Source organism: Nicotiana attenuata, unplaced genomic scaffold (genome assembly GCF_001879085.1).
Source record: "Nicotiana attenuata strain UT unplaced genomic scaffold, NIATTr2, whole genome shotgun sequence".
NCBI classification, from domain to species: Eukaryota; Viridiplantae; Streptophyta; class Magnoliopsida; order Solanales; family Solanaceae; genus Nicotiana; species Nicotiana attenuata.
The window spans coordinates 42,324-63,734 of NW_017673114.1; the positions used below are offsets into that span (position 1 = coordinate 42,324).

Genomic DNA, 21,411 nt, shown 5'->3' on the forward strand with positions numbered 1-21,411 from the left:
TCATAAAAAAGGTACAAAAATAGTGCATTTGCATTTAGAATTCGACTTCACATTTTAGTTTTGCTAGTTAATTAATATTACTAAAATAAGAGAAAAATAACAAAAAAAACAAATCTTTTACATTTTTTTTCTTTTAATTTCACTTTTTGTTTAGTTTCCTTTCAAATTAGGATTTAGTTTATTTTTTAGAAAATTAATTAGTCTAGGTTTGGGAGTCCAATTAGGCTTTGTTAGTTTTAATTTTGTAAAGAAATAAACAAAACAAATAGATAAAAAAGGGAAAAGAAAAGAAAAGGAAATTAATAAAAAAGAAAGTGACTAATTGAATCAAAATAAAAGAAGAGTAAATCAGGCCACAAGTCTTGGGCCAATTCGAGTCCAATGAACCCAACCAGATCTGGCCAAAATAGCCCAAACCCAATCCAAAAATACCCGGTCCAGTTCCCCTATAACTAAACGACGCCGTTTGGCGTCACACAATCCTGGCCATCAATTTTATCTAATCCAACGGCCACAATTGAGTTTTACCTTTACATAAAATTATCCGAAAAAATATACAAACCCTAAAACATAACTATCTTCCTCGTACCATGTCTCCGCCACTGCTCCGCTGCCCTCCACCTTCGCCGCCGGCTGGAAATCGTCTCCGCCGGCGGCCAACATCCAAGTCGTCCCAAATTTTCACCATGTCATCTCCTTCATCTCCCCATCCCATATCCGTCATTATTTTCCTCCAAATCCCAACCAAACACCCCAAATCTTCCAAACCCTAGGAGCCTCCACTACCGTGCACGGCGGCGCCACCACCAAATAATCCTAACTTCACACCCTACACTCCCTTGACAATCCTCATCCCCAATCCCTAGCTGAAACGTTTCAAACACCACTGACTCTCTTCGAATTTCAGATCGAAGTTCGACTTCAAACCCTAAAATTGGAGTCCTTTCGATTCTGAACTGGAATAGTCTTTGATTCTGTGTTTCTCATGGAAACACATGATTAAGGATAATTTCAGTCCGAATTCGACCAAAGCTCAACTGGAATCCGTCCAAATCTCAATCTCATGTTTTGAAGAACCCTAGTATGTGCTGGTCCAAACCAGTAAGTGTCCTAAATCCTTTGATTTTTTTTAGTTTAATCCTGTTTAGTTTTGATCTGATTCTTCTTTTTTGTTTTCTTTTCGTTTCTGTTAGTACTAATTAGGTCAAGCACTTTATTGTTAGTTTAGCTGGATTCTTCTTAGTTTCTGATGTGTTTGATTTTCTTTTAATAGTCATAATTTGTTCGTTTATTAATCTAGGTGTGATTTGAATTTTAAAATTTAAGATTGAGCATGTTCTGAGCTTTGATTCAATATTCTATAATTGCTGTCCTAATTTTTCTGATTTCCTTTAGTATAATTGAGACTAATTTCTTCCTTAAGCCTAATTTCGACTCTGAGTTTCATTAAATTCAATAAATGTGTTCTTGCATTATTTCTGCATGGTTAATTGAGTTCTAGGAAGTCTTGTTGGATCTTTTATCATTTTGTGTTAATAATACTTTCATTCTAGTTTAATTTTGATTAATTTTAGGCTGTTTGGTCATAGCTGGTAGATTTTAGCTAGGGTTAGTAATTTTAGGATTATTCAAGGGTAGTTTGGGCATTGGAAATGGCTCAGTTTATTAAGGCTCTGTAATTTTAGAACTCAAATAAGGGTAGTATAGGTATTACATAGGTAGGAAAACACCCTAGATCCTTCTAGAAGGGGTTTTAAGTGTAAGTTTCAGCATTTTGAAAGCAGTAACTTGAGAAACAAGTCAAAACTTTAGGATTAATATGCAATTTCTGAAAATAAAAGGGGAAAAAATGAGTAAACACTTCCAGAACATTCTGCCCCCTTTCTTGCCTATAAAAGGCAGCCCTAGAACCTTGATTTAAAAAAAAAGGGGGAGTCACTCTGAAAATTCCCAAAAATTTCCAGCTTCTAATTCCCCCAAAACACCATCTTTGCAAAGCTGATCTTTTAAATTTGAATTTCAAATTCAAAGAACTTCAAATCTGAATTTCAGATCTTAATTCCCTTCCAAAAAACCAAAAACAAACAAAAATCAGTAGAAAACTCTAAAAAACATTGTGTCATTTAAATTTTTTAGATTAATTTTGAGATTAGGTATTGAAGTTCATCTCTTAGCTTGATTCTTAATTGTTGGAACTTCAGAAGTGGCTTTGGGTCAATTTCGAGTTGAATTTGGGTTGTTTGAGTCAATTTTGAGGCCTTGAAACCTCATTTAGAGTCGCCTTGATTTGCGTGCACAGTCCGGGCGCGTAGCCGGAAAGCTTAAATGTGAAATTCTATGAAAAATGCTAAATTTTGATGTTAAAATGAATAAATTTGACTTTGGTCAACATTTTGGGTAAACTGACCTGGACCCGTGATTTGACGGTCCCGGAAGGTCCGTAGAAAAATATGGGACTTGGGCGTATGCCCGGAATCGAATTCCGAGGTCCCAAGCCCGAGAAATGAATTTTTTTGTAAAATTGTTTTTCTGAAATTGTTAAGGAAAATTGAAATGATATTTGATTAGAACGTGTTGGTATCGGGCCCGTATTTTGGTTCCGGCGCCCGGTACAGGTCTTATATGTGCTTTAAGTCATTTCTGTGAAATTTGGTTGAAAACGGACGTCGTTTGACGTGTTTCGGACTTAAATTGGAAAAATTGATGTTTTATGAAGCTTGAAAGAATTCTTGAATTTTGAGGTTTAATTCGATGTTTATGATGTTATTTTGGCGATTTGATCGCACGAGTAAGTCCGAAGGATGTTTATGAGGTTGTGTGTGTACTTGGGTTTGAGTTCCGAGGGCTCGGGTGAGTTTCGAGTGGGTTCCGGGACGCCTTAAGCTTAGGAAATCAGATGTTGCAGGTCTCTGAACCCTCTAACGCGGTCCGCGAGAAATCGCATGCGACCGCGGAGGGGCCAGCGCGGCCGCGGTCGCCTTTGTGCGGGGCACGGTGAAGGCTGTGCGGCCGCAGTCGGCTTTGTACGGTCCGCACAGGGTGCTGAACTGCAGGTCTTTGGGTAACTATGCGGCCGCGGTCCATTTAATGCGGTCCACACAGGGGGTCTCAGGGGGGTATAAATAAACGGGAATTTCAGTCATTTTTGACTTTTCAAAACCCTAAAAACATAACAGGGGATTTTTCAAACAACCTTTCTTCTCCAAAACGTTGGTAAGTGATTTCTAACTTATTTTCTTCACTACTTATCATCTTTTAACATGGTTTCAACTTAAAATCAAAGATTTTCATGGGGGAAATTGGGTGTTTTGGGTAGAACTGAGGGTTTTTCAAAAATTGGGGATTTGGACCTCAATTTGAGGTCCGATTTCAAAATAAATTATATATTTGAGTTCGTGGGGGAATGGGTAATCGGGTTTTGGTTCGAACCTCGGGTTTTGACCACGTGGGCCCGGGGGTGATTTTTGACTTTTTGGGTAAAACTTGGGAAAACTCATTTTCATGCATTGGGGTTAATTCATTTAGTGTTTATTAATGTAATTAAGTAATTTGTGATTAGATACGAGCGAATTGGCGGTGGAATCGCGGGGTAAAGCTATACTTGAGGCTTAAGTGGTGTGCAAGGCATTGAGGTAAGTGTTTGGTCTAACCCTAGCTGAGGGACTAGGAGTTGAGTCTTATTTGCTAATTACTTCTTGTTGAGTACGACGTATAGGCATGGTGACGAGTATCTATACGTTGGTGTCTAGCATGACCGTGAGTCTTTAAATTGTGAATATCTTGATTTCGTTGTATTTCTCTTGCCTTGGTGATGATTCCTATTTGTTGTGAAAAGCTTGTGAAAGGAAATTGTGACCTATGAACAACGAGGAGCATTGGCTCAAGTTATATTTCAATTGTGAACGTATATGAAATGGTTGAACCCCTTTGGAGCATTGGCTCAAGTGGTAAAAAGAGTATTTAAATTGTTCCCTTGCCGGGATATTGTTGTTTATTGATTATTTTCCCTTGTCGGGATGTTGAGATTATTGATGTTGTACCCTTGCCGGGATTTAATTGTTCAATTGTGTTCCCTTGCCGGGATTTCTTTTATTATTTTGTGTGACGACCCAAAGGGTCATCACCTGTTTTCATATTCATTCCGTGCTTCCGAGGCCTCGAAAACCTTATTCAGGGTTGCCTCGATTTGCGCGTGCAGTCCGGGCGCGTAGCCGAAAAGCTTAAATATGAATTCTGTGTGAAAAATGCTAAATTTTGATATTAATATGAACATATTTGACTTCGGTCAACATTTTGGGTAAACGGACCCGGACCCGTGATTTGACGGTCCCGGAGGGTCCGTAGAAAAATATGGGACTCGGGCGTATGCCCGGAATCGAATTCCGAGGTTCCAAGCCCGAGAAATGAATTTTTGAGTAAAATTGTTTTTCTGAAATAATTAAGGAAATAGGAAATGAAATTTGATTAAAAGACTGTGGTATCGGGCCTGTATTTTGGTTCCGGCGCCGGGTACAGGTCTTATATATGACTTAAGCGCTTTCTGTGAAGTTTGGTTCAATTTGGACGTCGTTTGACGTGTTTCAGACTTAAAACTCTAAATTTGAAAGTTTATGAAGTTTGAAGAAAAACTAGGGATTTTGAGGTATGATTCGTTATTTTTTATGTTATTTTGGCGATTTGATCGCGCGAGTAAGTCCGTAGGATGTTATTGAGGTTGTGTGCATATTTGGTTTGGAGCCCCGAGGACTCCGGTGAGTTTTGGATAGGTGTCGGATTGCATTTCTCATTTTGGAAAAATCTGGTATCAGCTGATCTGCAGGATTCGCATTTGCGAAGCCAGAGTTTTCAAATGCGAAGGTCTAGCTATCGCAAAATGCGAAACCAGCCTAGGCCGGCCAAGGTTCGCAAATGCGAAGCCAAACATCGCAAATGCGATGGTCACTGGTTCGCAAATGCAAGGCCCAATTCGCAAATGCGAAGGTCCCCTGGTTGGCCTGAGTTCGCAAATGCGAACAGTAATGTCGCATTTCCCAAGCCTGCAGGGTTTGCAATTGCGAACCCAACTTCGCATTTCCCTCATCTGCAACCTGCATTTTTCATATTTAGTCGAATTTTAGACCATTTTTCACCCCACTTTAAAAATACAACTCCTTAGGCGATTTTTCAAGAACAAGTTTCATCCCAAATCATTTGTAAGTCGATTTTTACTTAACTCTTTCAATCATTAACATCATTTAACATATTTTCAACTTAAAATCAATGATTTTCATGGGAGAAATTGAGGGTTTTGGGTAGAACCTAGGTTTTCTATCAATTGGGGATTTGGACCTCAATTTGAGGTCCGATTTTAAAACAAATTGCATATTTGAGTTCGTGGGGGAATGGGTAACCGGGTTTTGGTTCGAACCTCGGGTTTTGACCACGTGGGCCCGGGGGCGATTTTGGATTTTTTGGGAAAATCGTTGAGAAATTCATTTTTATGCATTCAAATATATTCATTTAGTGTTTATTAATGTAATTAAGTAATTTGTGGCTAGATTCGAGCTGCTTGGAGGTGGAATTACGGGGTAAAGCCATAGTTGAGGCTTGAGTTGAGTTCAAGGCAATGAGGTAAGTGTTTGGTTTAACCCTAGCTTGAGGGAATAGGAGTTGAGTCTTAATTGTAACTTGCTAATTGTTGAGTACGATGTATAGGCATGGTGACGGGTATCTATACATTGGTGTCTAGCATGACCGTGAGTCCTTATTTTGCAAATAGTTTGGCTGTTGTTATACCTTCCATGCTTAATTGATGACTTCTATATGCTGTAAAGATCTTGTGAAAGAAATTGTAATCTTTAAACTCCGTGGAGCGTTGGCTCGAGTTGAATTACAAATTGTGAAGGTATATGAGATGAGTAAATCCTTAGAGCATTGGCTCGAGTGACAATGTGAACTATGAGATGAAAGTGAAAGAAAGAGAAAGAGTTATTGATATTTCCCCTTGCCGGGACGTTGAGATTATTGATGTTGTACCTTTGTCGGGTTTCAATTGTTTGTTTGTGTTCCCTTGCCGAGATTTTCGTTATTGTTTATTTATTCCCTTGCCCTTGTTTGTGATTGTTGATTGGGTGAGGAAGAGTGTTAAAGCACGAAGGGTGATGCCGTGCATAGTTTGTTTATGGTAAGGAAAGAGTGTAAAGCACGAAGGGTGATGTCGTGCATTGTTTGCTTATTATGAGAAAGAGTGTTAAAGCACGAAGGGTGATGCCGTGCCGCACGATTTACCATTCCGTGCCGATTCTATTGATATATGTGAGGAATGAGAGTAAAAGCACGAAGGGTGATGCCGTGCACATGTTATTGCTTGGTGAGGACGAGAGTAAAAGCACGAAGGGTGATGCCGTGCACTGGTTGAATTCTGTTTCATTACATACTATTGAGTTGTGCTGTATTCCTTAATTACTGGAGGACTCTTATTTGGAATTTATTATACTCCCCACAGCATGTTTCCCCTCCCATATTGTTTATCTGTTTTGTATTTCGATTATGCTATATATATATATATATATATATATATATATATATATATATATATATATATATATATATATATATATATATATATATATATATATATATATGAAATTGCACAGGTTTATGTGGTAGTCTGGTCTAGCCTCGTCACTACTTCGCCGGGGTTAGGCCAGACACTTACCAGCACATGGGGTCGGTTGTGCTGATGCTACACTTTGTGCATTTTTTTGCACAGGCCCAGGTTTCGAGCAGCAGCAGCAGCATTAGCACGGGAGCAGGCTTTCAGTATCGTGAGACCCGAGGTAGCCTTGCAGGCGTCCGCAGGCCCGGCGTCTCTCTCTTATTCTCTCTTTTAGACTGTTGCCTCTTTATATTCGAGACAAACAGCTTATGTGTCCTTTCAGACCCTTGTATTTAGAAATTCTTAGCAGTTCGTGAGTATTGTGACACCAGTCTTGGGTAGAGGCTTATATTGACTACTCCGTGTTTTATTCAGTTTCTATAATTAAGACTTCCGCTTTTATTTAATTTCGTTGCTTTATATTGTTGTCATAAATTGTTAAAAAGATTTGTTCATTAATGGAAAAGTAATTAAAATGGCTTTTCCTAGATACTACGAGTAGGCGCCATCACGACTCCCGAGGGTGGGAAATCCGGGTCGTGACAAGTTGGTATCAGAGCACTAGGTTACATAGGTCTCACAACTCACGGACAAACTTGGTAGAGTCTAAGGGATCGGTACAGAGACGTCTGTATTTATCCCCTAGAGGCTACAAAGTTAGGAAAAGTTTCACATTTGTTTCTTCTAGTCATGCGGTTCTGTTTCTCAATGCTAATTGGATTTCTACTCTGTTCTTTTGCAGATGGCGAGAACACACGCTTCTTCATCTACCGATCAGCAGTTCGAGCCCCAGGCAGCTCCCGCTAGGGGCAGAGGGCGAGGACGAGGCCGTGCTAGAGGCCGAGGTAGGGGCAGAGCTCAGCCCCAAGCAGCAGCACCAGCGGTGGAGCCTCGGGTTGACTTTGAGGAGGAGGTTCCGGCCCCAGCCGCAGCAGTTTCGGTGGCCTAGCTCAGGTCCCAGAGGGGTTTATTGCTACCCCAGTTCTTCAGGTCGCTTTGGTCCGGTTGGTGGGCCTCATGGAGAGTGTCACCCTAGTAGGATTGCTTCCTGTAGCAACAACCACTTTTCAGGCTGGAGGAGGTGCCCAGACTCCTGCTACACGTACTCCGGAGCAGGTAGCTCCCCAGGGTCAGATTCCAGTGGTTCAGCCAGCTATGGCAGTTCAGCCAAGGGTAGTTGCTCAGACCGGCGATGGAACGGCTATGTCCGCAGATGCTTTGTGGAGGCTGGATAGGTTCACCAAGCTCCTCACTACTACATTCAACGGTGTTTCTTCTGAGGACCCCCAGGATTTCTTATATAGCTGCCACGAGGTTCTTCGAAACATGGGCATTGTTGAGTCCAATGGAGTTGATTTTGCTGCATTCCGCCTATCTAGATCCGCCAAGACTTGGTGGAGGGATTTCTGTTTAGCCAGACCAGCAGGGTCACCGTCTTTGACTTGGGATCAGTTTTCAGAGTTGTTTCTGGAGAAGTTTCTCCCTGTTACTCAGGGAGATGCTTATCGGAGGCAGTTCGAGCGCCTCCAGTAGGGTTCTATGACGGTCTCTCAGTATGAGACCCGGTTTATTGATCTAGCTCGCCATGCTCTTATCATACTTCCCACCGAGAGAGAGAGGGTAGGGAGGTTTATTGATGGTTTGATTCAGCCGATTCGTCTCCAGATGGCTAGGGAGACTGGTACTGAGATCAGCTTTCAGGAGGCGGCCAATGTGGCCCGCTGAGTTGAGATGGTTCTATCACAGGGGAGTGGTCACGGGGGAGACAAGAGAGCCCGTCATTCCGGCAGATTCAGTGGTACCTCATCTGGAGGTAGAGATTCATATGGTAGAGGTCATCCTCCTAAGCCCTTTCAGTCGGCCCTTCAGGTTTCTCACGGTACATCAGGTGGCCGTGGTTCTCAGGCATATTATTCTGATCAGCAGTCACTCAGTGCACCGCCAGCTCCTATCAGCGCACCGCCACTTTAGAGTTTCCGCGGAGGCCATTCAGGTCGACAGGGACAGCAGACTCAGCAGCCGAGGGCTTGTTACACTTGTGGTGACACGGGTCATATTGCCAGATTTTGCCCTCGAGCACCGAGCAGTTCTCCGCACCAGGATTCTCGTGCCATGGCTCAGGCACCAGGTGCTCCACAGCCAGCCCAGCCAGCTAGAGGCGGGGGTAGAGGTACTAGAGGTGGAGGTAGAGGTCATAGAGGTGGAGCTCAGACCGCCAGGGGTGGAGGTCAGCTAGCAGCAGATCGACCTAGGGATACGGTTCAGGGTGGTGGGGCCCAGCCCCTTTGTTATGCTCTTCAGGCTAGGCCCGAGGCTGAGGCTTCAGATGCAGTCATCACAGGTATGGTTCTGGTTTGTGATCGAGATGCTTCGGTACTATTTGATCCAGGGTCTACGTATTCTTATGTTTCATCTTATTTTGCACCATGCTTGGTCATGCCTAGTGATGCATTGGGTGTTCCTGTATATGTGTCTACACCGTTGGGGGACTCTATCGTAGTCGACCGAGTCCATCGTTCGTGTGTTGTAGTGATTGGGGGTTTTGAGACCTGTGTAGACTTGTTGCTCTTAGATATGGTTGACTTTGATATCATTCTGGGTATGGACTGGTTATCACCCTATCACGCCATCTTGGACTACCATTCCAAGACTGTGACCTTAGCTTTGCCGGACATGCCTCGTTTAGAGTGGAGAGGCACTCCAGTTTATTCTACCCGCAGCGTCATTTCGTATGTGAATGCTCGACGTATGGTCGAGAAGGGGTGTCTGGCCTATTTAGCCTATGTTCGTGATTCTAGTGCTGAGGTTCCTCATATAGATTCTGTGCCTATTGTCCGGGAGTTTCCAGATGTTTTCCCTTCAGACCTATCGGGTATGCTACCCGATAGGGACATTGATTTCTGTATTGATTTGGCTCCGTGCACGCAGCCCATTTCTATCTCGCCATATCGTATGGCCCCGCCGGAGCTGAAGGAGTTAAAGGACCAGTTGTAGGATTTGCTTGAGAAGGGTTTCATTAGACCTAGTGTCTCTCCTTGGGGTGCGCCGGTGTTATTTGTCAAGAAGAAGGATGGGTCAATGAGAATGTGTATTGATTACCGGCAATTGAACAAGGTAACAATTAAGAATAAGTATCCACTGTCGAGGATTGATGATTTGTTCGACCAACTTCAGGGTGCCAGGGTATTCTCCAAGATTGACTTGAGATCTGGCTACCATCAGTTGAGGATTAGGGCATCCGATGACCCTAAGACAGCTTTCCGTACTCGGTATGGGCATTATGAGTTCTTGGTCATGTCATTTGGGTTGACCAATGCCCCAGCAGCATTTATGGAGTTGATGAACCGAGTGTTCAGGCCATATTTGGACATGTTCGTGATAGTCTTTATTGATGATATTTTGGTGTACTCCCGTAGCTAGGAGGAGCACGAGCAGCACCTTAGAGTGGTTCTTCAGACTTTGAGGGATAGTTAGTTATATGCCAAGTTCTCCAAGTGTGAGTTCTGGCTGAGTTCAGTTGCATTCCTGGGTCACGTTGTATCAGCTGAGGGTATTCAGGTGGACCCAAAGAAAATAGAGGCAGTCAAGAATTGGCCTAGACCAGCATCAGCTACAGAGATTCGGAGTTTCTTGGGGTTGGCAGGCTACTACAGACGGTTCGTGGAGGGATTTTCATCTATTGCAGCCCCGATGACCAGATTGACCCAGAAGGGTGCCCAGTTCAGATGGTCGGATGAGTGTGAGGCGAGCTTTCAGAAGCTCAAGACAGCTCTGACTACGGCACCGGTGTTGGTTTTGCCCANGGTGATGCCGTGCATTGTTTGTTTATTGTGAGGAAAGAGTGTAAAGCACGAAGGGTGATGCCGTGCATTGTTTGTTTATTGTGAGGAAAGAGTGTAAGGCACGAAGGGTGATGCCGTGCACTGTTTACTATTGTGAAGAAAGAGTGTAAAGCACGAAGGGTGATGCCGTGCCGCACGATGTACCATTCCGTGCCAATTCTATTGATTATATGTGAGGAAAGAGAGTAAAAGCACGAAGGGTGATGCCGTGCCGCACGATGTACCATTCCGTGCCAATTCTATTGATTATATGTGAGGAAAGAGAGTAAAAGCACGAAGGTTGATACCGTGCACATTTTGTTATTCTAATTGCTTGGTGAGGATGAGAGTAAAAGCACGAAGGGTGATGCCGTGCATTTGTCTTTGATTTTCATGATTTCTTTGCTGATAATTGAGTTATGTTGTCCTTTACTTCTATTTACTTATTTTCTTGTCGTTATCAACTCAAGTGCATTACTTGTCTTATTCCATTATTTTTGTGATTCTTTACGTTGACATTTCCCTTTCTCGTGTTACTTGTTATTATTGAACCAAGGTGTCCTTGCGCAACGTTATGTCTTGAATTTATGTCTTAATTGCTACATGGTTATGTGACCTAATTGCTACGTGACATTCAACATATAAATTACTAAATTGCCTAATTGCCCCCTTATAATCCATAATTAATTGCTATTTGTCATTATTTGTTTTCCTTAGTAAATCATAAATTTTGTGTACTTGTTGTCTTATGAACTCGTATTAATTGTTGCGTTTGTTAGAGTAAATTTTCTTTTAGAGGAACTGTTAATTTATTGAAATGGGAGCGGGTGGTACGCCTACCACGAGTGATATTGAAATGGGAGCGGGTGGTATGCCTACCACGAGATATTAAGAAATGGGATCGTGTTGCACGCCTGCAACAAGATGAGTTGAATATGAAAGTTGCCTTATCTTTTCATTTTCTGCTAGAAGTTAAATTTGTAGATGTACGCTTTATTATTCCTGAAATTCTATTTCTAACTGTTGCCCCTGAAGCATGCTCCCTTCCCCATCTTAAATTGTTATTTTCTTGCTACGTCTCCGTTGTACTTGTATATATATCTGCTCAGGTTTATTTTGGTGGTCTGGTCCTGCCTCGTCTACTACTTCGNCCCGGCGTCTCTCTCTTATTCTCTCTTATAGACTGTTGCCTCTTTGTATTCGAGACAAACAGCTTATGTGTTCTTTCAGACCCTTGTATTTAGAAATTCTTAGCAGTTCGTGAGTATTGTGACACCAATCTTGGGTAGAGGCTTATATTGACTACTCCGTGTTTTATTCAGTTTCTATAATTAAGACTTCCGCTTTTATTTAATTTTGTTGCTTTATATTGTTGTCATAAATTGTTAAAAAGATTTGTTCATTAATGGAAAAGTAATTAAAATGGCTTGCCTAGCTACTACGAGTAGGCGCCATCACGACTCCCGAGGGTGGAAAATCCGGGTCGTGACAAGTTGGTATCAGAGCACTAGGTTACATAGGTCTCACAACTCACGGACAAACTTGGTAGAGTCTGACGGATCGGTACGGAGACGTTTTTATTTATCCCCCAGAGGCTACAAAGTTAGGAAAAGTTTCACATTTGTTCCTTCTAGTCGTGCGGTTCTGTTTCTCAATGCTAATTGGATTTCTACTCTGTTCTTTCGCAGATGGCGAGAACACGCGCTTCTTCATCTACCGATCATTAGTCCGAGCCCCAGGAAGCTCCCGCTAGGGGAAGAGGGCGAGGACGAGGCCGTGCTAGAGGTCGAGGTAAGGGCAGAGCTCATCCCCAAGCAGCAGCACCAGCGGCGGAGCCTCAGGTTGACTTTGAGGAGGAGGTTCCGGCCCCAGCCGCAGCAATTCCGGTGGGCCAAGCTCAGGTCCCAGAGGGGTTTATTGCTACCCTAGTTCTTCAGGACGCTTTGGTCCGGTTGGTGGGCCTCATGGAGAGTGTCACCCGAGCAGGATTGCTTCCTGTAGCACCAGCCACTTCTCAGGCTGGAGGAGGAGCCCAGACTCCTGCTACACGCACTCCAGACCAGGTAGCTCCCCAGGGTCAGATTCTAGTGGTTCAGCCAGCTATGGCAGTTTAGCCGGGGGTAGTAGCTCAGACCGGCGATGGAGCGGCTATGTCCGCAGATGCTTTGTGGAGGCTGGATAGGTTCACCAAGCTCTTCACTACTACATTCAACGGTGCTTCTTCTGAGGACCCCCAGGATTTCTTATATAGCTGCCACGAGGTTCTTCGAAACATGGGCATTGTTGAGTCCAATGGAGTTGATTTTGCTGCATTCCGCCTATCTGGATCCGCCAAGACTTGGTGGAGGGATTTCTGTTTAGCCAGACCAGCAGGGTCACCGTCTTTGACTTGGGATCAGTTTTCAGAGTTGTTTCTGGAGAAGTTTCTCCCCGTTACTCAGAGAGATGCTTATCGGAGGCAGTTCGAGCGCCTCCAGCAGGGTTCTATGACGGTCTCTCAGTATGAGACCCGGTTTATTGATCTAGCTCGCCATGCTCTTATCATACTTCCCACCGAGAGAGAGAGGGTGAGGAGGTTTATTGATGGTTTGATTCAGCCGATTCGTCTCCAGATGGCTAGGGAGACTGGTACTGAGATCAGCTTTCAGGAGGCGGCCAATGTGGCCCGCCGAGTTGAGATGGTTCTATCACAGGGGAGTGGTCACGGGGGAGACAAGAGAGCCCGTCATTCCGGCAGATTCAGTGGTACCTCATCTGGAGGTAGAGATTCACATGGTAGAGGCCATCCTCCTAGGCCCTTTCAGTCGGCCCTTTAGGTTTCTCACGGTACATCAGGTGGCCGTGGTTCTAAGGCATACTATTCTGATCAGCAGTCACTCAGTGCTCCATCAGCTCCTATCAGCGCACCGCCACTTCAGAGTTTCCGCGGAGGCCATTCAGGTCGACAGGGACAGCAAACTCAGCAGCTGAGGGCTTGGTGCACTTGTCGTGACACGGGTCATATTGCCAGATTTTGCCCTCGAGCACCGAGCAGTTCTCCGCACCAGGATTCTCGTGCCATGGTTCAGGCACCAGGTGCTCCACAGCCAGCCCAGCCAGCTAGAGGCGGGGGTAGAGGTACTAGAGGTGGAGGTAGAGGTCATAGAGGTGGAGCTCAGACCGCCAGCGGTGGAGGTCAGCCATCGGCAGATCGACCTAGGGATACGGTTCAAGGTGGTAGGGCCCAGCCCCGTTGTTATGCTCTTCAGGCCAGGCCCGAGGCTGAGGCTTCAGATGCAGTCATCACAGGTACGGTTCTGGTTTGTGATCAAGATGCTTCGGTACTATTTGATCCAGGGTTTATGTATTCTTATGTTTTATCTTATTTCGCACCATGCTTGGTCATGCCTTGTGATGCATTGGGTGTTCCTGTATATGTGTCTACACCGGCGGGGGACTCTATCATAGTCGACCGAGTCCATCGTTCGTGTGTTGTAGTGATTGGGGGTCTTGAGACCCGTGTAGACTTGTTGCTCTTAGATATGGTTGACTTTGATATCATTCTGGGTATGGACTGGTTATCACCCTATCACGCCATCTTGGACTGCCATGCCAAGACTGTAACCTTAGCTTTGCCAGACATACCTCGTTTAGAGTGGAGAGGCACTCCAGGTCATTCTACCCGCAGCGTCACTTCGTACCTGAAGGCTCGACGTATGGTCGAGAAGGGGTGGCTGGCCTATTTGGCCTATGTTCGTGATTCCAGTGCTGAGGTTCCTCATATAGATTCTGTGCCTATTGTCCGGGAGTTTCCAGATGTTTTTCCTTCAGACCTGCCGGGTATGACACCCGACAGGGACATTGATTTCTGTATTGATTTGGCTCTGGGCACCCAGCCCATTTCTATCCCGCCATATCGTATGGCCCCGCTGGAGCTGAAGGAGTTAAAGGACCAGTTGCAGGATTTGCTTGAGAAGGGTTTCATTAGACCCAATGTCTCTCCTTGGGGTGCGCCGGTGTTATTTGTCAAGAAGAAGGATGGGTCAATGAGAATGCGTATTGATTACCGACAATTGAACAAGGTAACGATTAAGAATAAGTATCCACTGCCGAGGATTGATGATTTGTTCGACCAGCTTCAGGGTGCCAGGGTATTCTCCAAGATGGACTTGCGGTCTGGCTACCATAAGTTGAGGATTAGGGCATCCGATGTCCCTAAGACAGCTTTCCGTACTCGGTATGGGCATTATGAGTTCTTGGTCATGTCATTTGGGTTGACCAATGCCCCAGCAGCATTTATGGAGTTGATGAACCGAGTGTTCAGGCCATATTTGGACATGTTCGTGATAGTCTTTATTGATGATATTTTGGTGTACTCCCGCAGCCAGGAGGAACACGAGCAGCACCTTAGAATGGTTCTTCAGACTCTGAGGGATAGTCAGTTATATGCCAAGTTCTCCAAATGTGAGTTCTGGTTGAGTTCAGTAGCATTTCTGGGTCACGTTGTATCAGCGGAGGGTATTCAGGTGGACCCGAAGAAGATTGAGGCAGTCAAGAACTGGCCTAGACCAGCATCAGCCATAGAGATTCGGAGTTTCTTGGGGTTGGCAGGCTATTACAGACGGTTCGTGGAGGGATTTTCATCTATTGCAGCCCCGATGACCAGATTGACCCAGAAGGGTGCCCAGTTCAGATGGTCGGATGAGTGTGAGGCGAGCTTTCAGAAGCTCAAAACAGCTCTGACTACGGCACCGGTGTTGGTTTTGCCCACAGGATCAGGGCCTTATACAGTTTATTGTGATGCTTCCCGTATTGGGCTTGGTGCAGTGTTGATGCAGGATGGCAAGGTCATTGCCTATGCTTTGAGGCAGTTGAAGATTCATGAGAAGAACTATCTAGTGCATGACTTAGAGTTGGCAGCCATAGTTCACGCATTGAAGATTTGGAGGCATTATTTGTATGGCGTGGCGTGTGAGGTGTTCACTGATCACAAGAGTCTTAAGTACCTGTTCAAGCAAAAGGAGTTGAATTTGAGGCAAAAGAGATGGTTGGAATTGTTGAAGGATTATGATGTCACCATTTTATATCATCCGGGGAAGGCCAATGTGGTGGCCGATGCTTTGAGTAGGAAGTCAGCCAGTATGGGCAGTCTTGCTTATATTCCTGTCAGTCAGAGGCCGTTTGCTTTGGATGTTCAGGCTTTGGCCAATCGATTTGTGAGGCTGGATATTTCTTAGCCTAGCCGAGTATTAGCTTGCACGGTCGCTCGTTCTTCATTATTGGAGCGTATCCGTGATCGGCAGTTTGATGATCCCCATTTGTGTGTCCTTAGAGACACGGTGCAGCGAGGAGGTGCCAAGCAGGTTACCTTAGATGCGGATGGAGTTTTGAGATTGCAGGGGCGAGTTTGTGTGCCTAATGTGGATGGGCTTCGAGAGTTGATCTTAGAGGAGGCCCATAGTTCTCGGTACTCTATTCATCCGGGCGCCACGAAGATGTATCAGGATTTGCGGCAGCATTATTGGTGGCGTACAATGAAGAAGGATATCGTAGCATATGTGGCTTGTTGTTTGAATTGTCAGCAGGTTAAGTACGAGCATCAGAGGCCTGGTGGTGTATTTCAGAGGATTGAGCTTCCCGAGTGGAAGTAGAACAGGATCACTATGGACTTCGTTACTGGACTCCCGTTGAACCGGAAGAAGTTCGATGCAGTTTGGGTCATTGTTGATAGGCTGACCAAGTCAGCGCATTCCATTCCTGTGGCAGTCTCCTATTCATCCGAGAGGTTAGCTGAGATCTATATCAGGGAGATTGTTCGCCTTCATGGTGTGCCGGTATCCATCATTTCGGACCGGGGTACGCAGTTTACCTCGCACTTTTGGGGAGCAGTCCAGCGAGAGTTGGGCACACGGGTTGAGTTGAGCACAACATTTCATCCCCAGACGGACGGTCAGTCCGAGCGGACTATTCAGATTTTGGAGGATATGCTTCGAGCTTGTGTTTAGTCGAGTTTGCCTACAACAACAGCTACCAGTCGAGCATCCAGATGGCTCCTTATGAGGCTTTGTATGGTAGGCGGTGCCGGTCTCCGATCGGATGGTTTGAGCCGGGAGAGGCTCGGTTGATAGGTACGGATTTGGTTCAGGAAGCCTTGGACAAGGTAAAGATCATTCAGGATAGGCTTCGTTCAGCTCAGTCTAGGCAAAAGAGCTATGCGGATTGTAAGGTTCAAGATGTAGCTTTCATGGTTGGTGAGCGGGTATTGCTCCGAGTGTCGCCTATGAAGGGCGTGATGAGATTTGGGAAGAAGGGCAAGCTTAGCCCTAGGTTCATTGGTCCGTTTGAGATTCTTGATCGAGTGGGAGAGGTGGCTTATAGACTTGCATTGCCGCCCAGCTTATCAGTCGTGCATCCAGTTTTTCATGTGTCCATGCTTCGGAGGTATCACGGTGATCCAGCCCACGTGTTAGATTTCAGCACTGTCCAGTTGGACAAGGATCTGTCTTATGAGGAGGAGCCGGTAGCTATTATTGATCGGCGGGTTCGTCAGTTGAGATCCAAGAGTTTCCCTTCTGTTCGTGTTCAGTGGAGAGGTCAGCCTCCCGAGGCATCGACCTGGGAGTCCGAGTCTGACATGCGGAGTCGTTATCCTCATCTTTTCCCCGACTCAGGTACTTCTTTCTTTTGTCTGTTCGAGGACAAACGGTTGTTTTAGAGGTGGAGAATGTGACGACCCAATGGGTCATCACTTGTTTTCTCATTCATTCCGTGCTTCCGAGGCCTCGAAAACCTCATTCAAGATTGCCTCGATTTGCATGCGCAGTCCGGGCGCGTAGCCGGAAAGCTTAAATATGAATTCTGTGTGAAAAATGCTAAATTTTGATATTAATATGAATATATTTGACTTCGGTCAACATTTTGGGTAAACGGACCCGGACCCGTGATTTGCCGGTCCTGGAGGGTCCGTAGAAAAATATGGGACTCGGGCGTATGCCCGGAATCGAATTCCGAGGTTCCAAGCCCGATAAATGAATTTTTGAGTAAAATTGTTTTTCTGAAATTGTTAAGGATATTGGAAATGGAATTTGATTAAAAGACTGTGGTATCGGTCCCGTATTTTGGTTCCGGCGCCCGGTACAAGTCTTATATATGGTTTAAGCTCTTTCTGTGAAGTTTGGTTGAATTTGGACGTCGTTTGACGTGTTTCGGACTTAAAACTCTAAATTTGAAAGTTTATGAAGTTTGAAGAAAAACTAGGGATTTTGAGGTATGATTCGTTGTTTTTTATGTTATTTTGGCGATTTGATCACGCGAGTAAGTCCGTAGGATGTTATTGAGGTTGTGTATATTTGGTTTGGAGCCCCGATGGCTCGGGTGAGTTTTGGATAGGTGTCGGATTGCATTTCTCATTTTGGAAAAATCTGGTATCACCTGATCTGCAGGATTCGCATTTGCGAAGCCAGTGTTCGCAAATGCGAAGGTCCAGCTATCGCAAATGCGGAGGCTGGTTCGCAAATGCGAAACCAGCCTAGGCCGGCCAAGGTTCGCAAATGCGAAGCTAAACATCGCAAATGCGATGGTCACTGGTTCGCAAATGCGAGACCCAATTCGCAAATGCGAAGGTCCCCTAGTTGGCCTGAGTTCGCAAATGCGAACAGTAATGTCGCATTTCCCAAGCCTGCAGGGTTCGCAATTGCGAACCCAACTTCGCATTTCCCACATCTGCAACCTGCATTTTTCACCACTTTCAAAATACAACTCTTTCAATAGACTATTTTCTACCCCACTTTCAAAATACAACTCCTTAGGCAATTTTCAAGAACAAGTTTCATCCCAAATCATTTGTAAGTCGATTTTTACTTAACTCTTTCAATCATTAACATCATTTAACATGTTTTCAACTTAAAATCAATGATTTTCATGGGAGAAATTGGGGGTTTTAGGTAGAACCTAGGTTTTCTACAAATTGGGGATTTAGACCTCAATTTGAGGTCCGATTTTAAAATAAATTGCATATATGAGTTCGTGCGGGAATGGGTAACCGGGTTTTGGTTCGAACCTCGGGTTTTGACCACGTGGGCCCGGGGGCAATTTTGTAATTTTTGGGAAAATCTTTGGGAAATTCATTTTTATGCATTCAAATTGATTCATTTAGTGTTTATTAATGTAATTAAGTAATTTGTGGCTAGATTCGAGCGGGTTGGAGGTGGAATTATGGGGTAAATCCATAGTTGAGGCTTGAGTTGAGTTCAAGGCATCGAGGTAAGTGTTTGGTTTAACCCTAGCTTGAGGGAATAGGAGTTGAGTCTTAATTGTAACTTGCTAATTGTTGAGTACGATGTATAGGAATGGTGACGGGTATCTATATATTGGTGTCTAGTATGACCGTGAGTCCTTATACCTTCCATGCTTAATTGATGACTTCTATATGTTGTAAAGATCTTGTGAAAGAAATTGTAATCTTTAAACTCCGTGGAGCGTTGGCTCGAGTTGAATTACAAATTGTGAAGTTATATGAGATGAGTAAATCCTTAGAGCATTGGCTCAAGTGACAATGTGAACTATGAGATGAAAGTGAAAGAAAGAGAAAGAGTTATTGATATTTGCCCTTGCCGGGACGTTGAGATTATTGATGTTGTACCCTTGCCGGGTTTCAATTGTTTGTTTGTGTTCCCTTGCCGGGATTTTCGTTATTGTTTATTTATTCCCTTGCCCTTGTTTGTGATTGTTGATTGGGTGAGGAAGAGTGTTAAAGCATGAAGGGTGATGTCGTGCATAGATTGTTTATGGTAAGGAAAGAGTGTAAAGCACGAAGGGTGATGCCGTGCATTGTTTGCTTATTATGAGAAAGAGTGTTAAAGCACGAAGGGTGATGTCGTGCCGCACGATGTACCATTATGTGCCGATTCTATTGATATATATGAGGAATGAGAGTAAAAGCACGAAGGGTGATGCCGTGCACATGTTATTGCTTGGTGAGGACGAGAGTAAAAGCACGAAGGGTGATGCCGTGCACTAGTTGAATTCTGTTTCATTACATACTATTGAGTTGTTCTGTATCCCTTTATTACTGGACGACTCTTATTTGGAATTTATTATACTCCCCACAGCATGTTTCCCCTCTCATATTGTTTATCTGTTTTGTATTTCGATTCCGCTATATATATGTATATATATAAGAAGTTGCACAGGTTTATGTGGTAGTCTGGTCTAGCCTCGTCACTACTTCGCCGGGGTTAGGCCAGACATTTACCAGCACATGGGGTCGGTTGTGCTGATGCTACACTCTGCGCATTTTTTTGCACAGGCCAAGGTTTCGAGCAGCAGCAGCAGCATTAGCACGGGAGCAGGCTTTCAGTATCGTGAGACCCGAGGTAGCCTTGCAGGCGTCCGCAGGCCCGTCGTCTCTCTCTTATTCTCTCTTATAGACTGTTGCCTCTTTGTATTCGAGACAAACAGCTTATGTGTTCTTTCAGACCCTTGTATTTAGAAATTCTTAGCAGTTCGTGAGTATTGTGACACCAGTCTTGGGTAGAGGCTTATATTGACTACTCCATGTTTTATTCAGTTCCTATAATTAAGACTTCCGCTTTTATTTAATTTTGTTGCTTTATATTGTTGTCATAAATTGTTAAAAAGATTTGTTCATTAATGGAAAAGTAATTAAAATGGCTTGCCTATCTACTACGAGTAGGCGCCATCACGACTCCCGATGGTGGGAAATCCGGGTCGTGACATTTTGTTTATTCCCTTGCCCCTTGTTTGTGATTGTTGTTTGGGTGAGGAAGAGTGTTAAAGCACGAAGGGTGATGCCGTGCATTGTTTGTTTGTTGTGAGGAACGAGTGTAAAGCACGAAGGATGATGCCGTGCATTGTTTGCTTATGGTGAGGACAAAGAGTAAAGCACGAAGGGTGATGCCGTGCCGCACGATGTACCATTTCGTGCCAATTCTATCGATTATATGTGAGGAAAGAGAGTAAAAGCACGAAGGGTGATGCCGTGCACACTTTATTATATCATTGCTTGGTAAGGATGAGAGTAAAAGCACGAAGGGTGATGCCGTGCACTGGTTGAATTCTGTTTCCTTTATTAATGTCTGAGTTGTGTTGTTTCCTTTGTTACTGGACGACTTTTACTTGAAATTGTCATTTCCCCCATAGCATGCTACCCCTCCCATATTAATTACTTGTCTCTGTATTTCGATTCCGCTATATATATACATATATATATATATATATATATATATATATATAACTGCACAGGTTTATGTGGTAGTCCGGTCTAGCCTCGTCACTACTTCGCCGGGGTTAGGCTAGGCACTTACCAGCACATGGGGTCGGTTGTGCTGATGCTACACTCTGTGCTATTTTGCACAGATCCAGGTGTTGGAGCAGCTTACGGTGCGCACAGTGTTAGGGAGCGACCTTCAGTCCACGAGACTCCGAGGTAGCCTTGTTGGCGTCCGCAGGCCCGGCGTCTCTTCTTACAATTTTCATGTTCTGTTGACATTTGTATTCGAGACAGACTATGTCCTTTATTTCAAACTCTTATTTGTAGTAATCCTAGACAGTCCGTGTATGGTTGTGACACCAGGTGCTGGGGTAGAGACTTGTATTGGCTTTCTAGACGCTGTTTCTATATTTAGTTTCTGACTTCCGCTAAATTTTACTTTTCGTTATCTTTTAATTGCTTATTCATTGATAATTTTTATTGTTAATCATGTATAAAACGAAATAGGTTAATGTTTGCTAAGGTTTTCGGCTTGCCTAGCTTCCACGAGTAGGCGCCATCACGACCCCCCGAGGGTGGAAAATCCGGGTCGGACATTTAACAAATGATAGTTTTTTAATAGTCAATAAATTAAACTTTTTTAAAAGATATTTGATTTTTAATTATTAATTTTAAGTTTTATCTGTTGATATTATTTACTTGAAACTATTATTTATGTGTAATTTAACTAAATGGTTGGTATT

At 44.1% G+C, this 21,411-nt stretch overlaps 1 protein-coding gene across 1 annotated transcript in view; it reads right to left on the reverse strand.

Annotated features, from left to right (window-relative positions):
• Positions 1-782: 782 nt before the first annotated feature.
• LOC109215491 overlaps positions 783-21,411 on the reverse strand; it is a 25,215-nt gene continuing 4,586 nt past the window's right edge. The window contains exon 4 of the mRNA XM_019379564.1: positions 783-974. Within this exon, the coding sequence (XP_019235109.1) occupies positions 783-974 (192 nt within the window). The remainder of the gene's footprint in view (positions 975-21,411) is intronic.